At 46.6% G+C, this 21,739-nt stretch overlaps 1 protein-coding gene across 2 annotated transcripts in view; it reads left to right on the plus strand.

The window, feature by feature from the left end:
* EFHB (EF-hand domain family member B) overlaps positions 1-21,739 on the plus strand; it is a 250,589-nt gene that overhangs the window by 124,540 nt on the left and 104,310 nt on the right. For both annotated transcript variants that reach the window (XM_078663999.1, XM_078664000.1), the window contains 2 exons: positions 4,669-4,798; positions 19,890-19,973. In XM_078663999.1, coding sequence (XP_078520125.1) covers positions 4,669-4,798; positions 19,890-19,973 — 214 coding nt within the window. The remainder of the gene's footprint in view (positions 1-4,668; positions 4,799-19,889; positions 19,974-21,739) is intronic.

Below are 21,739 nucleotides of genomic sequence, written 5' to 3' on the forward strand. Positions count from 1 at the left end.
CTCTCCCCGCAACATAATGGTTGGCACTCACTGGTTCCCTGCTATCCTGCTGATACCACTTATAGTGCCTAAGACATCAGGTAGGAGGGCCTGATTCACAGAACTAATTTAAGACAAAATCCTAAACTTACTACTTTTGGTATTCACAGAAGGCATTTAGTAGTAATAAAGTTAGGATTTTGTCTTAAGTTTGACTTAAGACAGACTTAAGACAGACTTAGGTCTGTCTTAAGTCTGTCTTAAGTCTGTCTTTAGTCTGTCTTTAGTCTGTCTTTAGTCTGTCTTAAGTCTGTCTTAAGTCTGTCTTAAGTCTGTCGTAAGTTTGTCTTAAGTCAAACTTAAGACAAAATCCTAACTTTACTACTACTAATGCCTTCTGTGAATACCAAAAGTAGTAAGTTTAGAATTTTGTCTTAAGTTAGTTCTGTGAATCGGCCCCGGAGAGTCTTCCTTGGGGGATTCCAGCTTGATATCCTAGTCAAAAGATTTCAGTACGTATCCACTCACCAGCAACAATTTTTACATTTGATATCACAGCTCAAGGGACCAGACTATGGTCCCTGACAAGGAAACGGATCCCAAATGTCCCAACTATGTCAGTCATACAAGCTGTAATATCAATACCTGGGATACAAGCACCTCTGCTGGGTTCTGTTACGTCTCAGGGTAACTCCTCAAATTTACTACCTCTCATTTATATATCATTCTAGGTGCCTTGGACATCCTCAGAACCCCTTTCACAGGGCCCCTGGGCATGCCCGGGTTACTGGTCCCAACCTTGGAAGTTGAGGCCTTTTATTGCCGATGTCTTGGGCCCGACCTACTATGGATCCCAAGCAACTGGGCCAAGTACCCCTTCTGCAATTGACTTTCGGTGGTAGACGTGAACAAAAAATCTAAGGCTCCCTCAGGGGGAGGTGTGGATACAGTTTAGTGAACATGGCTCATACTTTAAAAATCACACTGCAGCAATAAATCAATGTCCAGCCAAATACTTACTTTTATTACCAAATGAGTATTTTATTTCTAACTCTACTCATTCAAATGAAGAATACAGCATTTACAGACAATAACACATTTCTCCATTGAGGTTGGGCATAGTGTCTCCAAGGCAAGTCCCTGTCCACCCATTCCTCACAATGTGATTGGTGTTATTTCCCATTTACTGGTGGACGCATCCAAGGAATGCTCAGTAGCAGGCCTTATCTCAAGAGTTGACTATGAATCTTCTAAATGTATTAAAAAATGTCTTAGTGCTGCTACACTTTCAGCAGCGAGTCCTCCAGGGCCCAAAGACCCGTAATAAGTCCTACCCGCTCCAACAGGGAGGAAGCACGCAGTGTCTTGGAGGGTGCTTCGTCCACCGGTACTCTGAACAGCCCAGCTACTGCTCAGGTGAGTTAGCTGCGCTTAGACGTAGCAGCAGCACTGGGCAAGTGCAGGCTCTCTCCTTAGCCTATGCAGTAGTGCTCTGGCAGCAATCAGAGGTGTTTCCATGCTGCTCCTGCGTGCTAAGTGTCCACGCTTCGAAAGGGGTGGGGGGTTCTGATGCTCCTGATCTTGCTGAGGTGGTGATGGTGTTCTCACTCAGTCCATGGGGTGTTATCAGCTGGAGTTCTCTTTGCTCCTGGTGACCTATGGGTCACCGCTGCTTACAGTTCATGGACACCCACCTGATCCACATGGCACAATTATTCCTGGCAGCCCCTCCTGGCATATGGCATTGTTGCTCTACTGCCATGCAAGGCTTCAGTTCTTGCCACATGGTAGTCCTTATGACGACAGCCCATCCTGGCATACAAGGTCACCAGTACGGTGTCATGCAGACTTCAGTCCTGATCCTAAGGCAGTGTTTCCACGGTGGGCCCTCATGAGTCACAGGGTCGCCGCAGTTTTGCAGCACAGGCTTCCATCCTTACCGCACAGCCATCCTTTTACACAGCAATCTTCACGGCGACCCTCTCCTGCCATATGGGGGTCGCATACTCAGTCCTGCACATTGGCAAGGACTTAATCAGTGCAGCAGCTGTCTCCTCACACCTTGCTTCTCACTGATCCTCGCTCCCTCCAAAGCTCTGGTCTTAGCAAACAGGCAGGCACTGGTGCGACAAGCTCCAGAGCAGGTGGTCTTGGTTTCCCTGGGTAAATGTAAATGTAAATTGATACTTGTATAGCGCACTACTCACCCGCAAGGTCTCAAGGCGCTTGTACGAATACCGCTGTGGAACCCATCCTGGCTTTCCCTGTGAGGTGTCCACTCCTGGGCACCCCCAAGGTGGAGGCCAGGCATCCTTAGCGTTGTGGGGGCCGTTGTGGAGATTAAGCAAGCTATTGCCCAGAGTTGCACAGTGGGACTCAATGATTGGAATAGGCACCGAGGCGAGAATTATCAGGTCCGTGGAATTTATGAGCCCAAGACCCGCCGAGGCAGGGAATTGAACCCTGGCCCCGGGCCAGACCTCTGCATCAGGGTCTGCCGCTCTAAGCATTGAGCCACACTTCTCCAATGTCTATTCACTCAGCAGGGAGCCTAGCAGACCTTGGTCACCAGTCCTGGTAACCGGCACATGTCTTGCAGAGCTTCCCTTTCTCACACAGCCCGTCATGCTGCTTGACAGATTTTGGGGTCTCAACCTCCTCTTCCTATACTCCATTTCCAGACACCAAATTCCTTGTGCTCTATCACTGAATCGGTGAGCATCATTTTGAAGTGTACGGGGGGATTCTCCTTCTCCCTTCTTCCAGTATGTCCCACCCAACTCACAGGTCCACAGCAATACATAAATCTTTCTGGGGGGATTCTTCTAATCCTCATGTCTTCACTAGACAGGCCTGGGCTTCCCAAAATTTAACCCAGGGCCTTCCACGTGGTGTACCATTGCAGGCACACTTGCATTCAGTGTATGGGCACAGCACACATCTATTACACCCTCTATTCTCTACTCTTAGCTTCATGTATTGTGCCCCCATACATTCAGCACACACATTGGCTCTGCGCACTGTACAGTACTGTGGCCTTTCTGTGTTGTTCCATGGTGTGCTACTCGCAAACACACACTGCCAGTACATACAATTATCATGCATGCACTACACAATGTGTATTGAACTTCTCTCAAGCACACATGCACCCACTGCTTCAGTGTGCAGCACTCAGTGTGCAGCACTATATCTCTCCTGCAATGTATTCTTCACAGGCATACATACAATCCGGGCATGCACTCACCATTCATGTGTTACATGCGCTGCTCTATCCATGCACTGCACCCTTCCCCGGCACACACAACCAGCCCAAATTCACCACTCCTGCACTGTGCAGCACTTTACATCTAACTGATGTAGACCATGGGTGAATTAGGCACAATGCAGCAGAACATTTTAAGAGGTTTGTGGACCTGTAGGCCTCACTCCAGTGACACATGGTAAAAGGCACCGTTCACTACTACTGATCACTACACAGTATGGTGCCACCACTGCACCACTGTGCTGGTGCTACTTAACTCCTGGTGAAGGCAGCAGCCTTCCACCATTATGAGGGTAGTGCTTTGGGTGCCCATCCTGGTCCAATGAGACCTCAATCCATGAGACAGGCCTATGTCATGGCACACACACATGATCCATGTTTGCCTATGACAACAACAAGAAGCATTAGGGATCCAGACATCAGTACAGTTGGCCACTCAGGCAGGGGTTCAAACCCTATACCATACAGAGAACTTTTCCATCCAAAAAACAAGGTCTTAGGTATTCTAGTATCCAAACTTTTGAACTGCCTCCCACTGTTGACCAGCAACATTTATAACCAGCTGGCCTTCTGTAAGTGGCCGAACTTTGCTTTTCCAGCTATAAAACTACCATACAAGCCATGTCGCCTCCTCACCTTTGGACTCTGCACCAAGAGACCTCATCAGTGGTGAGTCATGTGGTATAAAAATACTTATAATACATAAAAATAGAGCATTATAGAAATGTCTTCAAAAGATATATTGGCCTGGAGCTGTTCGTGCACTCCCAAGCATAATATACACCCCAAACTAACAATATTAGTAAAACAATCGGACAAACAGTATGGGTAAACTAAAAGTCCCATGTTGTGACAGGCACTCCATGTTAAAAAAACAATAAAAAAACATGGAGTGCCTGTCATGACGTGGGACACTGATCCTGGTATCACTGCCAACCTTGAACATGTGGATTGGATTGGTGAATTGTCAGAATACATTGGGAATGGGTTATGATAAGAAGATGGAATTGATTGGAAAATGACTTGAAATGTGACTTAGTATCAGGCTTGTATTTTTCTTGTGTTAGATATGTGAAGAAAATATACTACTTTGTGATAAAACAAAGAAGTTCGATGTTCGAATGAAACATGTTGCTGAGGCTGTAGTTGATTCACATTTATTTGGAATTAAAGACTTTGGAATACAAATAAAGAAGATAGAAGAATTTTTTTAATATGTTCATAGGTTTTTTTTCCTTTTGGTTGGACCTCTATGTTTGTAACTGTATGTTGATCTGTTTTGCAGTAGTATTAATTAGTGACTAATACTAATTAGCGTGTGCACTAAACCTACTGTTTGGGAATGTGGAAGGTGCGATTTGGTTTAAAGGTGTTTTCAGTAAGGGTAAACTACTTTGTATAAACAACATATATTTTTTTCATCAAAGGTGAAATGAGAAATAGAAAATATGACTGGTCAAGGTGGAAGAAAGATGCAAGATTTGGCGTACCAACTCCGCATTTCAACGATGGAAGATTTACAAAGAAAGCTCTACACTGGCTTCATGAGTGTCAAATGTAAGATGAACTAGTTCTGTTTTTATGGATATGTCTGATGTTATAGTGGCCGGGCTGTGTTTCCAGTTCCATTATAAGGACATTTTAGAACCTGAGAGATCTCATCTCAAACAGTGAGGATCCAGGGTAAATGCAGAGTTTATCCAAAGACTCCTGTGGTTGTTGCCCATCAGGTAAAGGAAGCCCTCTTTAAAAAAAGTCGATGTTGCATAGTCTTCAGTCATCTAGGAGCTCTCCTACTGTTAGTCTAACAAGTTTTTACTTTTAATAGACAGACAGACTGGTATGGTCACATAATCCTTTTTTGGATCAAAATCAGATTGGGATACATTGGAGCCCTTTCTGGGACCCTAATTAAGAGAAGTCCTGGTATGTTTGGATCGAATATTTCCTCGAAGCACTTGACCCTTAGAAGATACATGGTGCTCACTTTTCTGTCCTGAACATGACCTCCCATTGACCGTAGGTCGAAACACCATCGAACATAGACGTATATAGACCCCACCGATTGACCCCAAGTTTGGAAGAAATTGAAGGGGTCAATAGGCATATGTCTTTTTACTTTTGTCTGTGATGCACTTTTTCACTTATCTCTCACTTTTGCACTTTCTTCACATATGTGAGCACTGGATCATTTATAATTAATGCAATTTTGAAACATAAATTGTAATCTCTTTGCATTGGTTAAGTTTTTTACTTCATTTTATTGCAGATCATGAGATTATTACACTTTGTGTTTCTATCTATCTATCTATCTATCTATTTATCTATCTATCTATCTATCTATCTATCTATCTATCTATCTATCAATCTATCTATTTATCTATCTATCTATCTATCTATCTATCTATCTATCTATCTATCTATCTATCTATCTATCTATCTATCTATCTATCTATCTCCTCTTTCATTTGGAGGAGGTTTGTTTGATATATATATATATATATATATATATATATATATATATATATATATATATATATATATATATATATATATATATATATATATATATATATATTCACAGAACCCTCCAACAGCGTTAAAGGAAGGAGCCATGAGCAGGGACTTCGTGTGGGGTTCCTTTATTAGAAATCTTTACAGCTGAGGCATAATGCATTTCGGATTTACTCCTTCTTCAGACGCTCCTTGCTGCTGCGCCTCATGTTTGCAGCGCCCAGTTCGAATGTCTGCAACCTTTGTAGAGTTCACTACTAACGCCGCCCCAACCATGTGACCATCCGCTATGTTGCAGCCAGTAAGGAGCTCCAACTCCCAGAATGCTGTTGACCTGGTGTAGCGTGATGTGGGAAATCCAAAGTTCAATCTAGGAATTTGCGAGCGTTAGTGAAACTGGGCACATGTATTGAAGTCACTGTTCTGTTATCCTGACCCCTCGGGTCCCCGCATACCGTTTCACCTGCAGGGCGCAGGTCCGCTGGATTGTGGGTTGGCTATTTTGCACCAACACCTCCATTCAGTGATGGTCTGCTAGCTAGCAGAATCAATCGCATTCCAACGCTGTGTAGGGGGCTGCCTGTAGCCAATACCTTGGCGACGACAAAGACTGCTTACACAGGAACCAGTAAAGCAGGCAGCCACTTGTCGAAACGGGGGCTCCTGAACGTGTCTCTGGCTGACACGAAAATGTCCACAGAACCCTCCAACAGCGTTAAAGGAAGGAGCCACGAGCAGGGACTTCGTGTGGGGTTTCTTTATTAGAAATCTTTACAGCTGAGGCATAATGCATTTCGGATTTACTCCTTCTTCAGACGCCCCTTGCTGCTGCGCCTCATGTTCGTAGCGCCCAGTTCTAATGTCTGCATGTTATTGTGATTAGGATTTTCACATGTGGATAGCAGTATCATCCACTGGAAAATAGATGCACTTGCTAGTAAAAAATGAATCCACAGTGACCTATTGTTTTTTCAGATATGTCGTATTGCCCAGGTTCTTGGTGTGGTAGATTGGGCTTGCTCTTGTTTTTTGATATATGTACAAATTACCGCAGGGTCTGACTTAGAATAGCCCCAGGATGATTAAGTCACATTTGGGGATAAAAATATAGTGAAATGTTATCAAAGGACAAAAAGCTTTGAGATGTAATTCCAAATGATATGAGCACTCAGTTGAAGAACTTCAGTCTTTCAAATGATAATAACTGGACAAGTATTTTCCATGTAGGTTTAAAGTTCTAAAAGTGAGATATTGGCATGGCCTTGAAGGACACTTATGGCCTGTTGGTGCTGAAACTGCAGATGGGAAATTAAAGGGGGGAGAGGGTAGCTTTGTCACTGCCGGTAGAAACGTGGCTCGGATTAAAATGGTCGCCCTCCCAAAACTAGTCAACCTCTTTGTAAACATTCCCATCCCATTCACTAGATCGTCTTTTAAAATCCTGAGTACCCTATTGACTGGACTGGTTTGGGCTGGGAGGCAACCCCAATGAAATTGGGATGCTATTTAACTGTAATGTGAAAAGGGGGGATACACAATCTCATATTTTCTTGTGGCGCAAGCACAATTTTCACCTTATTGGAATAAGCCAACTTCTTTGGTGCCCCATCAGACAATGAAGGTCGCACTCGCCCACTCAATATGGTGCTGGCTAAATCAATGACAAGACCCTCTACATTGGTCAACTCAGTGTCATGGACTGCTTGGGCTTTGTATCGCAGGGCGATAAGCATTGGTTGCAAACATCTCTACATACCAGAATTGCCACTTTGAATACCCACAGATTAACAACCAAATCAGAACAGAAAACATGCACAACAACAACTGGCATGGCTGGGACAAGCAACAGTAGCACTTTTAAACACTTGTGCTATTCAAAGACCTCATAGCTACACCCCCCTGACATATTCCTGTATTTCCGGCTATATTATACTATACAATACAAAGTTTCCCATCTGACTTACCTAAGATGCCTATAGAATTACGAGCATTGACATAGGTCTTTACTTTATATCCTGAATATGCAACACCCCGGTTAATTCATGAACTGCACTGACTGCAATGAGACAGGTAACTAGAAACACCACTAACAGATGAACAGTGGACCTTCTGTTACTTGAAAACTAAGCAGGTCTCTTGTAAAAGCAAACGGTGGTTGTTGCACCACAAATATCTCCATAAACTTCACTATACCCTGCTGAAACAACATCCTTTTGTCTAGAGATTGATCCTGAATATATCCACTGTCATCTCCCGGAGGCCGGTTTTATGGACCTTTCATGGGCATGTTCTAAGGTAGCTATATATATATTACTCTTTCAACGCTGCTGACTCTACAGCGCTGGTAAACGTGTTCTCACCTTCTGCTAGATTTATATAGCGATTGCTTTCCTACAGCCCAAACCTAGGGTAGCATAATTTCATAATGTTAAAGATTGGCCCTAGCACAGTGGTTCATAACCTTTTGACTTCTGTGGAACCCCACTGAATCATTATTGGAATACAAGGATCCCCCCACTGTGCCTTTACTGGAAACCGGGAAACCGAGGACCCCGGATTAAGCATTGCTGATGATTTGAGCCGCAAAACAATCCACAAAATATACAGAAAAAGCATTCATCAAACAAATGCACAAATTATAACACCTTTTATTTAATTCACAAACACAATTAAATAACAAAAAATCTCAATTTATATTTTAACATAAAAGGTTGGAGCTTTTCTAAAGTTAATTGAGGCTGCTCATGTCCATACTATATTCTGTTTGATGTACATGAACTGCTACCACAGATCTATCTGAGGATACTAATTTAATTGTTAGCCTCCAATTTCAAATTCCTTCACATTTGTAGTACGTTTTAACATTTTCTATTAAATATTTAGCTTCTTTATTAATATACACTTTATGAACCTGTTTACGTTACTTACTTAAAGTAGTTGCGGACCCCTGAGGTGGCTTCGCAGACCACAGGTAGGGAACCACTGATCTAACATATTGTAATTACTATGTGGATGTGTATGCCAGCCTGCTCCCTTGCTAGTTCTACCAAAGCGGTACAAAAGGAGGTGGTGATGGACGGAGCATCTGAACCAATCAAACACTCACACCCAGTCAACAGATCTGGGTTTAATCCATCACCGTTCTTTAGCCCACTCTGCCACCCCAGTTCAGAGTACCAAAGGGCCATCTGGGGTCCCCTTCAAGAATACCTGCTGAAAAGAATTATAGACATCAGTCTTTAGCCATAACTACAACTTGACAGCGAAGAAATCTGGGCAGTGCTGAAGGCCAAGAGGTTCTTTGTACCATAGAAGTGTGGTAATGCTTACCACTGATTGTTGCTGCTGAGCCATGGGAATCCAGTTGTACAGGACATATCTCATTGAAGTAGTCCAATGAAAGGATCTCTGAACTAGATGTGTACTTTGCTTTCAAATTGCTCCCTCATACCCGCATTTAAAAAAAACATTTATTGCTTGTTTGCCCATATCCTTCCTGCCTAGCACTCTTCCTGCTTTCCCTTGGTGCCACGAGCAACTGCCATCTTGGAGAGTTGGCGTTTTAGTTTCTCTGACACTTGGGACTATATCGAATGTGCGCTGTGCGGGCCCTGTGCGGGCGCGCCTCTCTAAGGCAAGCCCGCCTGCGCCCGTCAGTGTCCCGAAAGCGGCAAGCGCCAGCCATGCTGCTTGGTAGCCCTCTGGAATTAGACGGAGATATACAGCGGCCGCTCTGCGGGCCCTTGATTCCACTCCACATTGCCACGTAGGACCTTGGGATGTGGCTGGAGTACCAAAACAGATGTGTCACTCTTGTGGTTTTAAGCTGTCCCTGGGCCATGTCTCTTCAGATAACATTGGGAACTTATCTGGCCAGCTGTTCAAGGCCCTGTCATTCAGGCTGCCTCTATGAATGTGCGCTCTCTTACGAAGCACCGTGCAGAGGTCTATGAGCTTTTAGAGGATAATTCTCTGGACCTATTGTTTTTAACTGAAACTTGGCTTGATCCCTCTTCTGACCCGCAACACCTCTGGGCTACAAAATTTCCCGAGTTGATCGCCCAGGTGGGGCGAGGGGGCGGGTTTGCGACTATATATAAAAATAAGTGGGATCTCCGTAGGGAAGAGGCTACTTCGTGGGGCAGCTGCGAAGCCTTAGATTTCAGTATTCGCCTCTCAGCCCACTTTACACTAGGAGGTTCTTTGATCTATAGGCCACCGGGCCCAGTGGGGCCCTTTCTCCAGGCCTGGGGAGATGCTGTCACTACTAGGGCGGTTAGATTTGCTCACTACATGGTCCTGGGTAACCTGATTTTTCATTTGGATCAGGCTGACAGTAAGGATGCGCAGGACCTGCTGGATGTGCTACAACTGGTTAAGCTCAACCAGCACGTTAGCCTTCCTACGCATCAAGCTGGACATGTACTTGACCCTATATGTACTAACTTCCCGATTCAACTAAGGGACCCTTGTCCGGTCATCTGGTCGGACCATTTTATAACCCATTTCTCATGGGAAGTGTTGAATATTGAGCCTTTAGCCTATTTAGGCTACAAATCAGCCTTTGGCAAAATTGACCCTCTTGAGCTAAATATGGCCTTGGCAGCCTCCAAGCCTAGACTGGTAGGAGAGCTTGAGGAACGTGTTGCAGGGTTTTCTAGCTGGGTATCGAAGGCAGTTGCTACGGTGGCCCCTCTACATTCTACCAGGTTGGCTAGAGAATCTCCGTCCAAACGTTCGTTCAATTCATCCCTTAAAGCTTTGACGCATGTTTGTAAAACTCTTGAGCGGGCCTGGCGGAGGGGTGGCTATTGCCCAGCCAAAAAGAGAAAGCTCAGAGATATGCAGAAGACATATTATGCTGCCATCAAGTTGGCTAAAGGGCAATTCTACTCAGCCCGTATTGAATCAGCCAACAATAACTCTAAGGGGGGTTTTTGCCAGAGCAGCAGCAGCAGCTCACCTGGAGGAACATTGCACCATCTCGCCACCTGGACACGCAGCCTCACGCCCCTGGGTCCGGGAACGCTGTTGGTCTCGCCGCCATCACCATCTCGGCGGCTGGAGACTACAGCTCCCAGCGGGCTTTGCGTGCACTTCCGGTCCCCGTTGACAGCGCGCCCGGAGGCGCTTCAAAAGCGGGCCAGCCCCTCGACGGAGCGGGGGTTTTTGCCAGAGCAGCAGCAGCAGCTCACCTGGAGGAACATTGCACCATCTCGCCACCTGGACACGCAGCCTCACGCCCCTGGGTCCGGGAACGCTGTTGGTCTCGCCGCCATCACCATCTCGGCGGCTGGAGACTACAGCTCCCAGCGGGCTTTGCGTGCACTTCCGGTCCCCGTTGACAGCGCGCCCGGAGGCGCTTCAAAAGCGGGCCAGCCCCTCGACGGAGCGGGGGTTTTTGCCAGAGCAGCAGCAGCAGCTCACCTGGAGGAACATTGCACCATCTCGCCACCTGGACACGCAGCCTCACGCCCCTGGGTCCGGGAACGCTGTTGGTCTCGCCGCCATCACCATCTCGGCGGCTGGAGACTACAGCTCCCAGCGGGCTTTGCGTGCACTTCCGGTCCCCGTTGACAGCGCGCCCGGAGGCGCTTCAAAAGCGGGCCAGCCCCTCGACGGAGCGGGGGTTTTTGCCAGAGCAGCAGCAGCAGCTCACCTGGAGGAACATTGCACCATCTCGCCACCTGGACACGCAGCCTCACGCCCCTGGGTCCGGGAACGCTGTTGGTCTCGCCGCCATCACCATCTCGGCGGCTGGAGACTACAGCTCCCAGCGGGCTTTGCGTGCACTTCCGGTCCCCGTTGACAGCGCGCCCGGAGGCGCTTCAAAAGCGGGCCAGCCCCTCGACGGAGCGGGGGTTTTTGCCAGAGCAGCAGCAGCAGCTCACCTGGAGGAACATTGCACCATCTCGCCACCTGGACACGCAGCCTCACGCCCCTGGGTCCGGGAACGCTGTTGGTCTCGCCGCCATCACCATCTCGGCGGCTGGAGACTACAGCTCCCAGCGGGCTTTGCGTGCACTTCCGGTCCCCGTTGACAGCGCGCCCGGAGGCGCTTCAAAAGCGGGCCAGCCCCTCCGCGTCGCGGACGCGCGCGGACGCCGGGCGGAGCCCGGGCAGAGGGCGGGCCGTCTGTGGCCGTCAGGGGCCGAGGGAGGCCGGGCTGGGCCACGTCCCTTTCCACGACGACGCACGCCTGGTGCCTATTGCTCTCCTGTTGCCCAAATCATGTCTACACGATCTGGTAAGCCTCTCAGGGGTGAGATTGAAAGGGGACTTAATGCCGCGAGCCCCGTGATAGGGTCAATGGACCGCTTCATTACCAGGGTGGCGGCGGTGATTGAAAAGGAGATTGCCATCTCTGAGCGGCGTCTATCTGAGGTATATCTCCCCGCAAGTCGCTCATTATTGGGGATAGACGCCCAGCCGCTCACACCATCCACTACACGGGTTCAAGGAGGTACCTCCCCCAGTATGGACAGTGCTCCCTTGGAACCCCTTTATCGGTCTGGTATTGAGCAAAACATTGACAGATTGGAATTCCAGGCTGCTCCTCCTTCTATAGACACTCTGGAAGATGATGGCCGTAGTAATTGCTCCGCATCACTACCACTTATTCTGTTAAGTGATGCTACTGGAGACCTAGAGTCCCCTAATTCCCTTGTATGTACCTCAGCTGTATCTGATGGAAAGCTGGTTGGGGCATCTTCTATTAGCGTGTCTTGTTATACTCGGCAGGAGTTTCCCCTCGTAGGTAAAAAATCACGTAAACGCAAGAAGGGTAAGCTAGTGAGACAGGCCGCCCTCTACCAAAGAGTAAGGAAGTCTCCTGTGCCAAATCCAAGTATTACAAGGGGTACCCCTATCCAGAACGAAACTGATACAGAAGGGGACATACTGATCTCTCCAAAGGGCCCTCATTCAACTAAAGTCCCAAAGCGAGCTGACTTGGTAGTGGTAGAAAATATTCTGGAGAAGGTTTATACCCTCTTGAAACCATTAATATCTCAAGTGAAGGGTCTAGGGGAGAGGATCGATAAATTAGAGCAGTCAACTCTGGATGGGTTACATTCACTCAAGACAACAATTAAACTAGCAACCAGAGTGACTGTAAATAAGGATGTGGGTGCAAAAGGGAATGAGTTGTTAGCGCAGAAAGGCCCTGAGCCCCAAATAACCCAAAATAAAGCTGCTCTTAATAATCGAGTAATTCCAGCTCCGAAACCCCCTCCGATTTTGAATCCAGGGCCAAGCGATAAGGGACTTCCAACAAATAAAGAGCCAGAGAAAAATCAGGCAAAACCAGATTCCCAAAAAAATCAACAGACATCTAAGGACAAAAAGGCGGTTCAACAAAAATTAGTAGCTAGTAGTAAACCCAGTGGCCCAACGACTAGGAAAGCTTCCAGGCCTGCAACACAAAGTCCTGCCCCAACAATCTTTTCACAGGCCCCCAGTATCCGCCCTCGACGGATTCCCCCAATTAATCTCCCACCTGACTGTCAACCATTTGTTGCAGTCATGGTTAATGTGCCTCCTCTAAAGGATGGCCAGTTGGAAAACCATCAATCACTTAAGAATAAGTGTATACACTGGCTGAAGGCAAATAAACCAATCCCCCCGGGTATGGACGGTATTATCTTAAGTGTCCGTAGAGTGGGATGGGTGGGGCAAGGGAAAAAAATGCTGGAAGGGGACTGTGTTATTATAAATTTCCAAGATTATAGAATGGTGCCATCCATTTGTACTCCTATTATAAATATGGGGGCCCCGGGGGTGAAACTGGTAGACCTCACGTATTTCTACCCTAGGCATCTTGTGAGCCCTATTGGAGGAAGTGGAAGTTCTCTCAATTCGGGCCAAAACTGGGCCGGGGTTGTAGGAGGCGACAGGGAGAACTATATGCGGGCAAATGGCCCCTGTTGACTGGAACCAGTGAGGAGAGCAGAACGAGAGGAAGTATCATCCGCCCATACAAACCCTGTAAGTGAAATAGGAGGGTCTACAATAACTCCACAAGATCCTTGCTCTCCTCGGTTATATAGAGGGAGCCCCAGGGATAGGGGCCTTCAAGCGTCCTGCGACTTTCCACCTGTGACGGACCTAGTCTTTAAGGTTTTCAGCTGGAACATCGCAGGGATTGCTGGAAAATTGGCGCTCCCAGATTTTACTGCATGGGTCGACAAGCACTCCTTGTGTCTATTTCAGGAAACTTGGAGCTTGATACCGGTCCATAGGGTGGGCTTTTCCTCATACTCCTCTCCTGCGCGGGCCTCAGAATCCGGGAGAGGCCGCCCAGCTGGCGGCCTTCTTATTTGGGTCGCGGCATCTTTAGACTGTAGAGTGGTGGACTATCCCACAGGCTCCCCGGACATACAAAATATTACCCTTATAGACCGAAGGGGAAGAATTGTTTTAAACATCTTTAATGTGTATGCCCGGGGTACAAAGGGTGGGAGAAAGTCTCCAGTGATAGCTCTTCTTGAGACCCTGCTAAATAACACCCCCAATAAGACCCGCACCCTGGTTGTTGGTGATTTGAACTGCACGTTCGAGCCTTTGGGCTCGGATGTTTCCCTCGACCAGGATGAGGAGGATGCCAGGTGGGGAATACCGGCTCTGGACATCGTACCGATCAAAAAGTGGACAGAAGTGGCGCTCCAAATTTACTCCCTTACTCTCGAATTTAATTTAAGGGCAGCGAATGGGAGGACTTCCTTGGATAGGGGGGGTGCACATACCTACAACAGACCAGGGCACACCTCTAGGCTGGATTATGTCCTAATAGATGTGTGCTTGTGGCCTTATGTGAAGGACATGCAGGTGGTCCCCTCGACGGAGAGTGATCACAACCCTCTCTCCCTAGAAATGGAGCACTGGTGGCAACCCCAATGGAAGGCCAACATTAAAGAGGCGCTCGTACCACTAGATGAATCAGAAGTCTCCCCATGTGGCAGAAGAATTAAATGGGCGAAACTGGTCCTATCCGAGGCGAAGGTTGGGGAAATTCAATCCCACTTAAACCGCGCGGTAACATCTTTGGAATCTTCGCTAGAAGGGGTTGGTAAAGTGAGTGGGTTGTTTCTGTCTCTGGTTGAAGACCTAACCAATGTCTTTACCCTGTCCTCTAATAAGCCGGGCACTACAGGAATTAAAAAGAAAGTTTATGAGGGGTGGTATACCCAAGCCTGCAGGACCCATAAGACAAAGCTAGTTGAGGCAGTTAAATCTAAATCCCAAAGTGTGATCCATGAGGCTAGGAAGGCTTATAAAAAGATCCTTAATTCGGCTAGAAGGGAGTGGGAAGAAAAATACTGGGAGGACCTACTCCAGGCTAGCAAAATCAGGGATTCCGGTGTGTTCTGGAATCTCATAAGGAAACGGACCAAATCCGATGCAGTCATGAGACCCTGCAGCATTCCACCTCAAAGTTGGGCAAAACACTTTGGGTCTTTATACCTCCCACCAGACGGGGAACTGTCTGTGGGGACGGATCTCACGCTAGCTATTGAACCTCATGCCTATGACCTTTTCACTCCTTCAGAGATTGAGGGGGCAATAGGCTGGGTGGCACCACGCAAGGCACCGGGCCCGGATGGCCTTCCGGGTGATCTGATGAGGGCTTACCCAAGGGAATGGGGAAGGATTATAGCTGCTCTACTAAATGACATTATGAGAGGAGGAGTAGTACCAGAATCCTGGAAAGGGGCGATGGTAGTCCCCATCTACAAAAAAGGTTGCAGGGAAACCCCGGGAAACTATCGACCTATAAGTCTGATAGACTCCACCCAAAAGATAGCTGGTAAAGCTATCCTAGGTAGGATCCTCCATTGGGTGGAGGAGAACAAAATCCTATCAGACTTTCAGGCAGGTTTCAGGGCTGGTATGGGGACTATAGAGCAGGTGTTCAGGTTGTCCCTCTTGGGGTGGAAGGTGGTGGAACTGGGCGGGGGCAGTCTTTACTTAGCCTTTATAGACTTGAAGACTGCCTTCGATCTAGTTCCCCGGGAAGAGCTTTGGAGGGTCCTTTTTGAGATGGGGTTACCACCTTACATCTTGTCCCTTCTTATAAGCCTTCATGCCCACACTTTTGCACAGGTCCGTTGGGGTAATAACGGAGAACTAACGGAAAAAATACCAGTGTCTAGGGGCGTAAGACAGGGCTGCGTCTTGGCGCCCACCCTATTCTCGTTATATCTGAATGGGGTGGTAAAACATCTCCTACAAGAACCAGCTGACGCTCCCTGTCTTGGAGGTGTCCGCATCCCAACCCTGCTTTTTGCGGACGACACGCTCCTGATCTCTAAGACCCCACAAGGACTACAGAAACTTCTAACACGATTCCAGGAGTTCTGTGCTGCAAAAGGTCTTACAATAAATGTGGACAAAACCAAATACCTAGTTCTCAATCCACCTAAAAAACTGGGCTGCTCACCTACACTTAACTCTATTCCCCTGGAGAAAGTAGCCGAATTTGACTACCTTGGCATTCGGATTACGGACAGGATGACATGGGCAAACCACATTGAAAAAATGGTCCTTAACCACCGGAGAGCAGGAGGAGCTCTCATGAGGGAATATAGGGCCTCAACTAGGAGATCGCTAACCCCAGTACTTGACATTTACAAGGCCAAAGTAGCTACTTCAGCCTTGTATGGGGCAGAACTGTGGGGTCATTGCCGCCTGGATGCCCTAGCTACTGCTGAGAGCAAGCTATTAAAATCCTTCATTGCTCTCCCCCTGAGCACACCATCAGTACCTGTGAGGATGGACACGGGATGTAAAAATATTAAAGACCAGGCCCAGCTTCGCCCGCTCCTGTTGTGGACACGGATCTGGAGGTGCGAAGAACTAAAATCCTATGCTGATGCACTGAGGGACATAATGAGCCAAGGGGGTTGGGCCAAAATTAAATGGTTAAGGGACACCAAAAAGTTGTTGGAGAACATAGGCCTAGGGGATTGTTGGCCATCCCGTTCAGCCCCCCCAAAAGAAGTTGTCAAGGCGCTTTTTTGGAATTGGATTGCTGAGCGCCTAATCGCCAGCCCAAATCACTGCAAGTCCACCGCCACCTTTTTACAAATTAAAGACAACGTGGCCTTTGAACCTTATTTGGACTTGATTACTCTCCCCTTTGATCGGGCCCTTTATTTTAAATTTAGAGTTGGTTCACTCCCGTTGGGTGCCCTGGTGTCGAAATGGGCAACAGCGGACCGCACTTCTCCCAACTGTGCATGTTGCCATACTAGGATAGAATCTATTGTGCACGTTCTATTTGAGTGCCCGGATTACGCAAGGCCTAGGAGCTTTTGGCTGAAACCACTCTGCCGTAACATGGGCACACGCAGTTACTTAGTAGCCTTGCGTATCCTAAGCACGGACACTTCCCCCTCAATAGTCTGTGGAATAGCTAAATTTTTAAAGCAGTTTTGGCATATTCGATGTAAGAGACTGTCAGTAGCTGTTTAATTCTTGTTTTAGCTAATTTATTAACGGATTTATACCCTTTTATCACTCTTAAACATTCTAAATACTTTTTACTGACTTCTTATGGCATAAACTTTTTTGTATACTGTATTGATTGTATTATGTATGTGCTTATAAGATATCTCTGAGTATCGAATAAAAGCTTATGACTGACTGACTAAGGAAATTTTGACGATTGTCCAGAGTTTTATGTCTTCTGTGGCCCAAGGTAGTGTGGCGTCATCTTCTCCAGCTTGGTGCAACATCCTCTCCTGATGCTTTAGGGACAAGATTCAGGCAATTCAAGCAGCATTTACCTCCCGCAGCATCAGTTTGGAGGCATTTCTGGAGTGTCAACCTGTTGGTATAGGCCACTCACTGTCAGGGTTTAGGTCAGTCGATCCTCTGGAATGTCTCAAAATTCTCAAAGGTCTAAAGTCTCGCTCGCCTTTGGAACCCTGTCCTGCTAGGATATTGGCAGCGGTTGCTGAGGTCATCTATGTAGAAGTGAACTCCATTGTTAATTTGTCCCTCCAGAAAGCAATGGTTCCACTGGCCTGGAAGGAGGCCAAGATCTTGCCACTTCTGAAAAGTCATTGGACCTCCTCTGTCCGAGGAATTAATGGCCTATCTCCCTCCTTCCTGCATTGGCGAAGGTGTGTGAGAATGTGGTAAATAAGCTGCTCACTGATTTTGTGGAAAAGGATTCAGCTCAATCTGGGTTCCGGGCGTCCCACAGCACAGAAACTGTGTTGGTTGAGGTGGCGGAGGCTATTCGGGAGTGTCTGGATGCCGGCGGGTGGGCTGCATTGATTTTGCTCGACCTCTTGGCGGTGTTTGACACGGTCCCGCACTCCCTTCTCCTGTCATGCCTGGCCAAGATTGGTCTATCGGGCACTTTATGGGGCTGGTTTTGTTCCTTCTTGGACGGGCGGTCTGAGCAGATTTGGATTCCACCATCCTCTTCTTCCCCTCAGCCAGTAACAACGGGTGTCCCACAGGGATCCTCCCATAGCCCCCTCCTATTTAATATCTGTTACTCCGCTGATATATCTAACAGAGGAGTTGGGGGCGAAGGTGCTGGCCTATGCTGATGACATCCAGCTGCCTTTTACCTGGGACAAAGACGCAGACTCTGTACTATTGATCCAACATTCCTTTTCATCTATCTGCAAATGGCTGGCGGAGACACAGCTCAAGTGCAATGAAGAAAAATCAGAGATTCTGCTATTCGGTAAATTATCCCTCAATTTCAGAGAACAGTTATGGCCTCCCGAGTACCCGCTACCAACTTCAATAGGGGAGCCAGCAAAAAATTGGGGGTCTGGTTTGATGAAGGTCTTTCCTTCTCAGGACATATCAAGAAGCTGGCCGGTGGCTGTTTCGGCCTGCTTAAATCTTTCAGAAGGTTTTTTCCACTCCTGCCGCAGATGGCGAGAGAAACAGTCACTTGTGCGTTGATCCTGTCTCGGTTGGATTATGCCAATACCCTTTTTTCTGGCATCCCGGGCTACATGTTGAAGAAGTTACAGGTGGTGCAAAATACCCCAGCCAGACTCCTATTAGGTCTGTCGGCCAGGGACAGTGTGCATCAACAACTGCGCTCCCTTCACTGGCTGCCCATGACGGCTAAAGTGAAATTCAAACTTCTGATTTTGGCCCACCATGCGCTTCATGGGTGTGGCCCTCTTTACCTGCAGAAGCGCTTATTTTACTATGTTCCTGCGCGCTCCCTGCGTTCTTCGTCCTTATGTTATACCCAGGTCCCATGTTTCAAGCATCAGAGGATAGGGGCAGCTCTTTTACATTGAAAGAGGTGGTTGCTTGGAATGCTTTTCCTCTGGACCTGCGCACCATCCAGGATTCAGCGGCATTTAAGAAAAAATTGAAAACTCATCTACTCATCTAAAGCCCACTGTTTTACCCTGTTTGGTTTCGCGCAAGGACACTCACGAGCAGCTGTGCGTGCAATAAATTTATATAACATAACGCCTTCATAAATGTGCCACTATATGTCTTCAGGGTTAAAATGTGTACATTAGATGCCTGAAAATGTCCTTTCTCCACTCCTATGTTATCTATGCATTGTCAATGGCTGGGCGTCCCACTGTTTATGAACCGTAACCGTAATGCCACATCCATGTATTACTCTTTATGAAATTATAAATAAAGTTTGAAAAAAGGCAATGGCAAGCACTGGGCATGAGGGGGCGTTAAAGATGGCTCCAAGGCTGGTGACATTCTTCAAGTTACAGTAAGTTGATGGCGCGCATGTGCTTTGACCCAAAGATCCGGGAAGTGGAGAAACACTCCCTGAACTCAATGAAGGGAAACGCCCAAATGTAGGAGCCGAAAGGTCAGGTCGTGATGGCTGGCCTTATATTGTCAGATCCTACCATCTTAAAAAAAAGAACGCAGAAATGTAGTGTTTTGGCTACATTTTCAGGTCTGAAGGACATCTTTGTGTAGTTACCGCAAATGAGCAAGTGCGCCTGATCAGAGTAAGCCTGACTACTCTGGCTCCATCCTTCCTTATGTACATAATGGGCACTTGTTTCCTAGGGTTACCTGTAATATGTGCTGCATTATTTGTTGAGAGGGTAATGTGGAAGGGTTCATGTAACATTAAAGAGGTAACATTTTGACTTTTAATTACATTTCTCAGGAGCCAAGCAGCAAAAATCGTGGCCAAAAGGTATGACGACTTCAATGAGAAGTTCCAGCATCAGCTTGGAAAGGTGTATGACCCGTAAGTACTTTTCACAAACTACAAGTGATGGCTTTTCTTGTAGAATGCTGGGAATATTGGAATATGACTTCTAATGAGGTCCCCTCATTGGTTATTGAACCTGTGTAAGTCTTTAGATTCCTTAATTTCTGATGGGATCATGACATTTCTGATCTTACGGTTTCTCCCATTAAAAAACGATCCTTTGTAGGAATAGTCATTGCACATTTCAGCGCCTTATCGTCTTAAGACCTTCACTGACCATCATGATTTACTATCCTTCTGTCAACCTAGTTTTCTTGTTTTGTTTTATTTTCTTTTTAATCACAATATCTCTGAGCAGATAGAATGATTCAAGACTTCAGCTCACCAAACACTCATACAATTGCATGAAAACAACATCTGTGCAACTATACTTTTTGATGTTCAGGTTTCCAGGAAAGAACAGATTCCTGAAGATGAAAGAGTACATTTTAACTGGTACCTCAGGGAAAATGAAAGACATTTTCTTCTGCAACAGCTTGTTTATTGTATGCATGCTAGCCTTATGGGTGCTGCCTGGAATCCTTTTATATTAATCCCGAATAAATGCATCTGACTGCTCTATCCAGCCCATTCAGCACATTCAAAAAGGTGACAATGAGTTTTAAAGCAGGCTCAGTCTATAGGGTCTCCTCTCAGTATCCCCTTAATTACATTGGGAACAGAGACTCACTCTCTTCTAAAGGGCATAAGAAGAATTGTGTACTGACCAGAACTTCTAGAAGAAAACAGCGTTTGCGCTATGGGCGAACTGCGAGTATCCAACACTGATCCCCTGCAGTGTAAGGTATAGAAATGAGGTTTATTTACTAATGCCTAGATTAACCCTGCTTATCATACTTTTAAAGCTGCTAGCGCAAGCTTCTACGGTGTGATAAAAATGAATCCATGCTACAGCCTGAAGTCACCATTTGTCCAGGGGATGGCTGGTGTTCTATGTCTGAAGGTGGCAGCAAAGGTGTTTAAACTACTCATGGTTTAACCTCAGTGGCCTTTAAAACGGTTGGCAATTGGGCTTTGTGAAATCCTCTCTTTCCGGCATGGGGTTGGTGGTGTGATTTTGAAGTGGATCTTACCTTGGACATCTTAAAGTCACAATTTGACAAAGGCTGGACGTTTGGGTTGTTGGTTGAATTTCTTGTTGTGTTCACTGAGGCGAGGACAATCACTTCATTGAGCTTGTTCTCTTCTAATAATACAAGACAAAAAGAAGGATGTCTGGGTGATAATTGCGCTAGGCTATGGTGATAACAAAAGTGATTTGTACAATGTAGAAAGCTCCAAGGATACGGTTTAGGCCATCCATCTACAACCAAAAGGCATGATCAAATCAATACCATATGAACATAAACACAATCTGTATCCTGAGCTAACAGATAATAGGAAATATAGATCAGCAAATTACAAAATCATGTGTCTTTTCTTTTCTTCTTTTATTTTTTATGTAAATCTTCTTAAGAATTCTCTAGCCGTTGCCAACACGTGTTTTGTCTTTGGTGGTGTTGAACCACAGACTTCTTCAGGGCTGTCTTATCTAAGGTAAATTTCCCAATTCTTCTTCCTCATAACCCAAATATTGATGTACCATGGATTTGCGGTCTTAGTAATTTCAAATAGTCGCGTTTCCCGGCTCCGTATAACCGCAAGTCATAAGGAGAGACCATATGTTCTTCCTAAGACGGAGTAACGTCTTCCTCAAAGAAAGTTCTAACCGGCGTCTAGCTAGATGCCGGTTAGAACTTTCT

The sequence above is a fragment of the Lissotriton helveticus genome, chromosome 10 (genome assembly GCF_964261635.1).
Source record: "Lissotriton helveticus chromosome 10, aLisHel1.1, whole genome shotgun sequence".
NCBI lineage: Eukaryota > Metazoa > Chordata > Amphibia > Caudata > Salamandridae > Lissotriton > Lissotriton helveticus.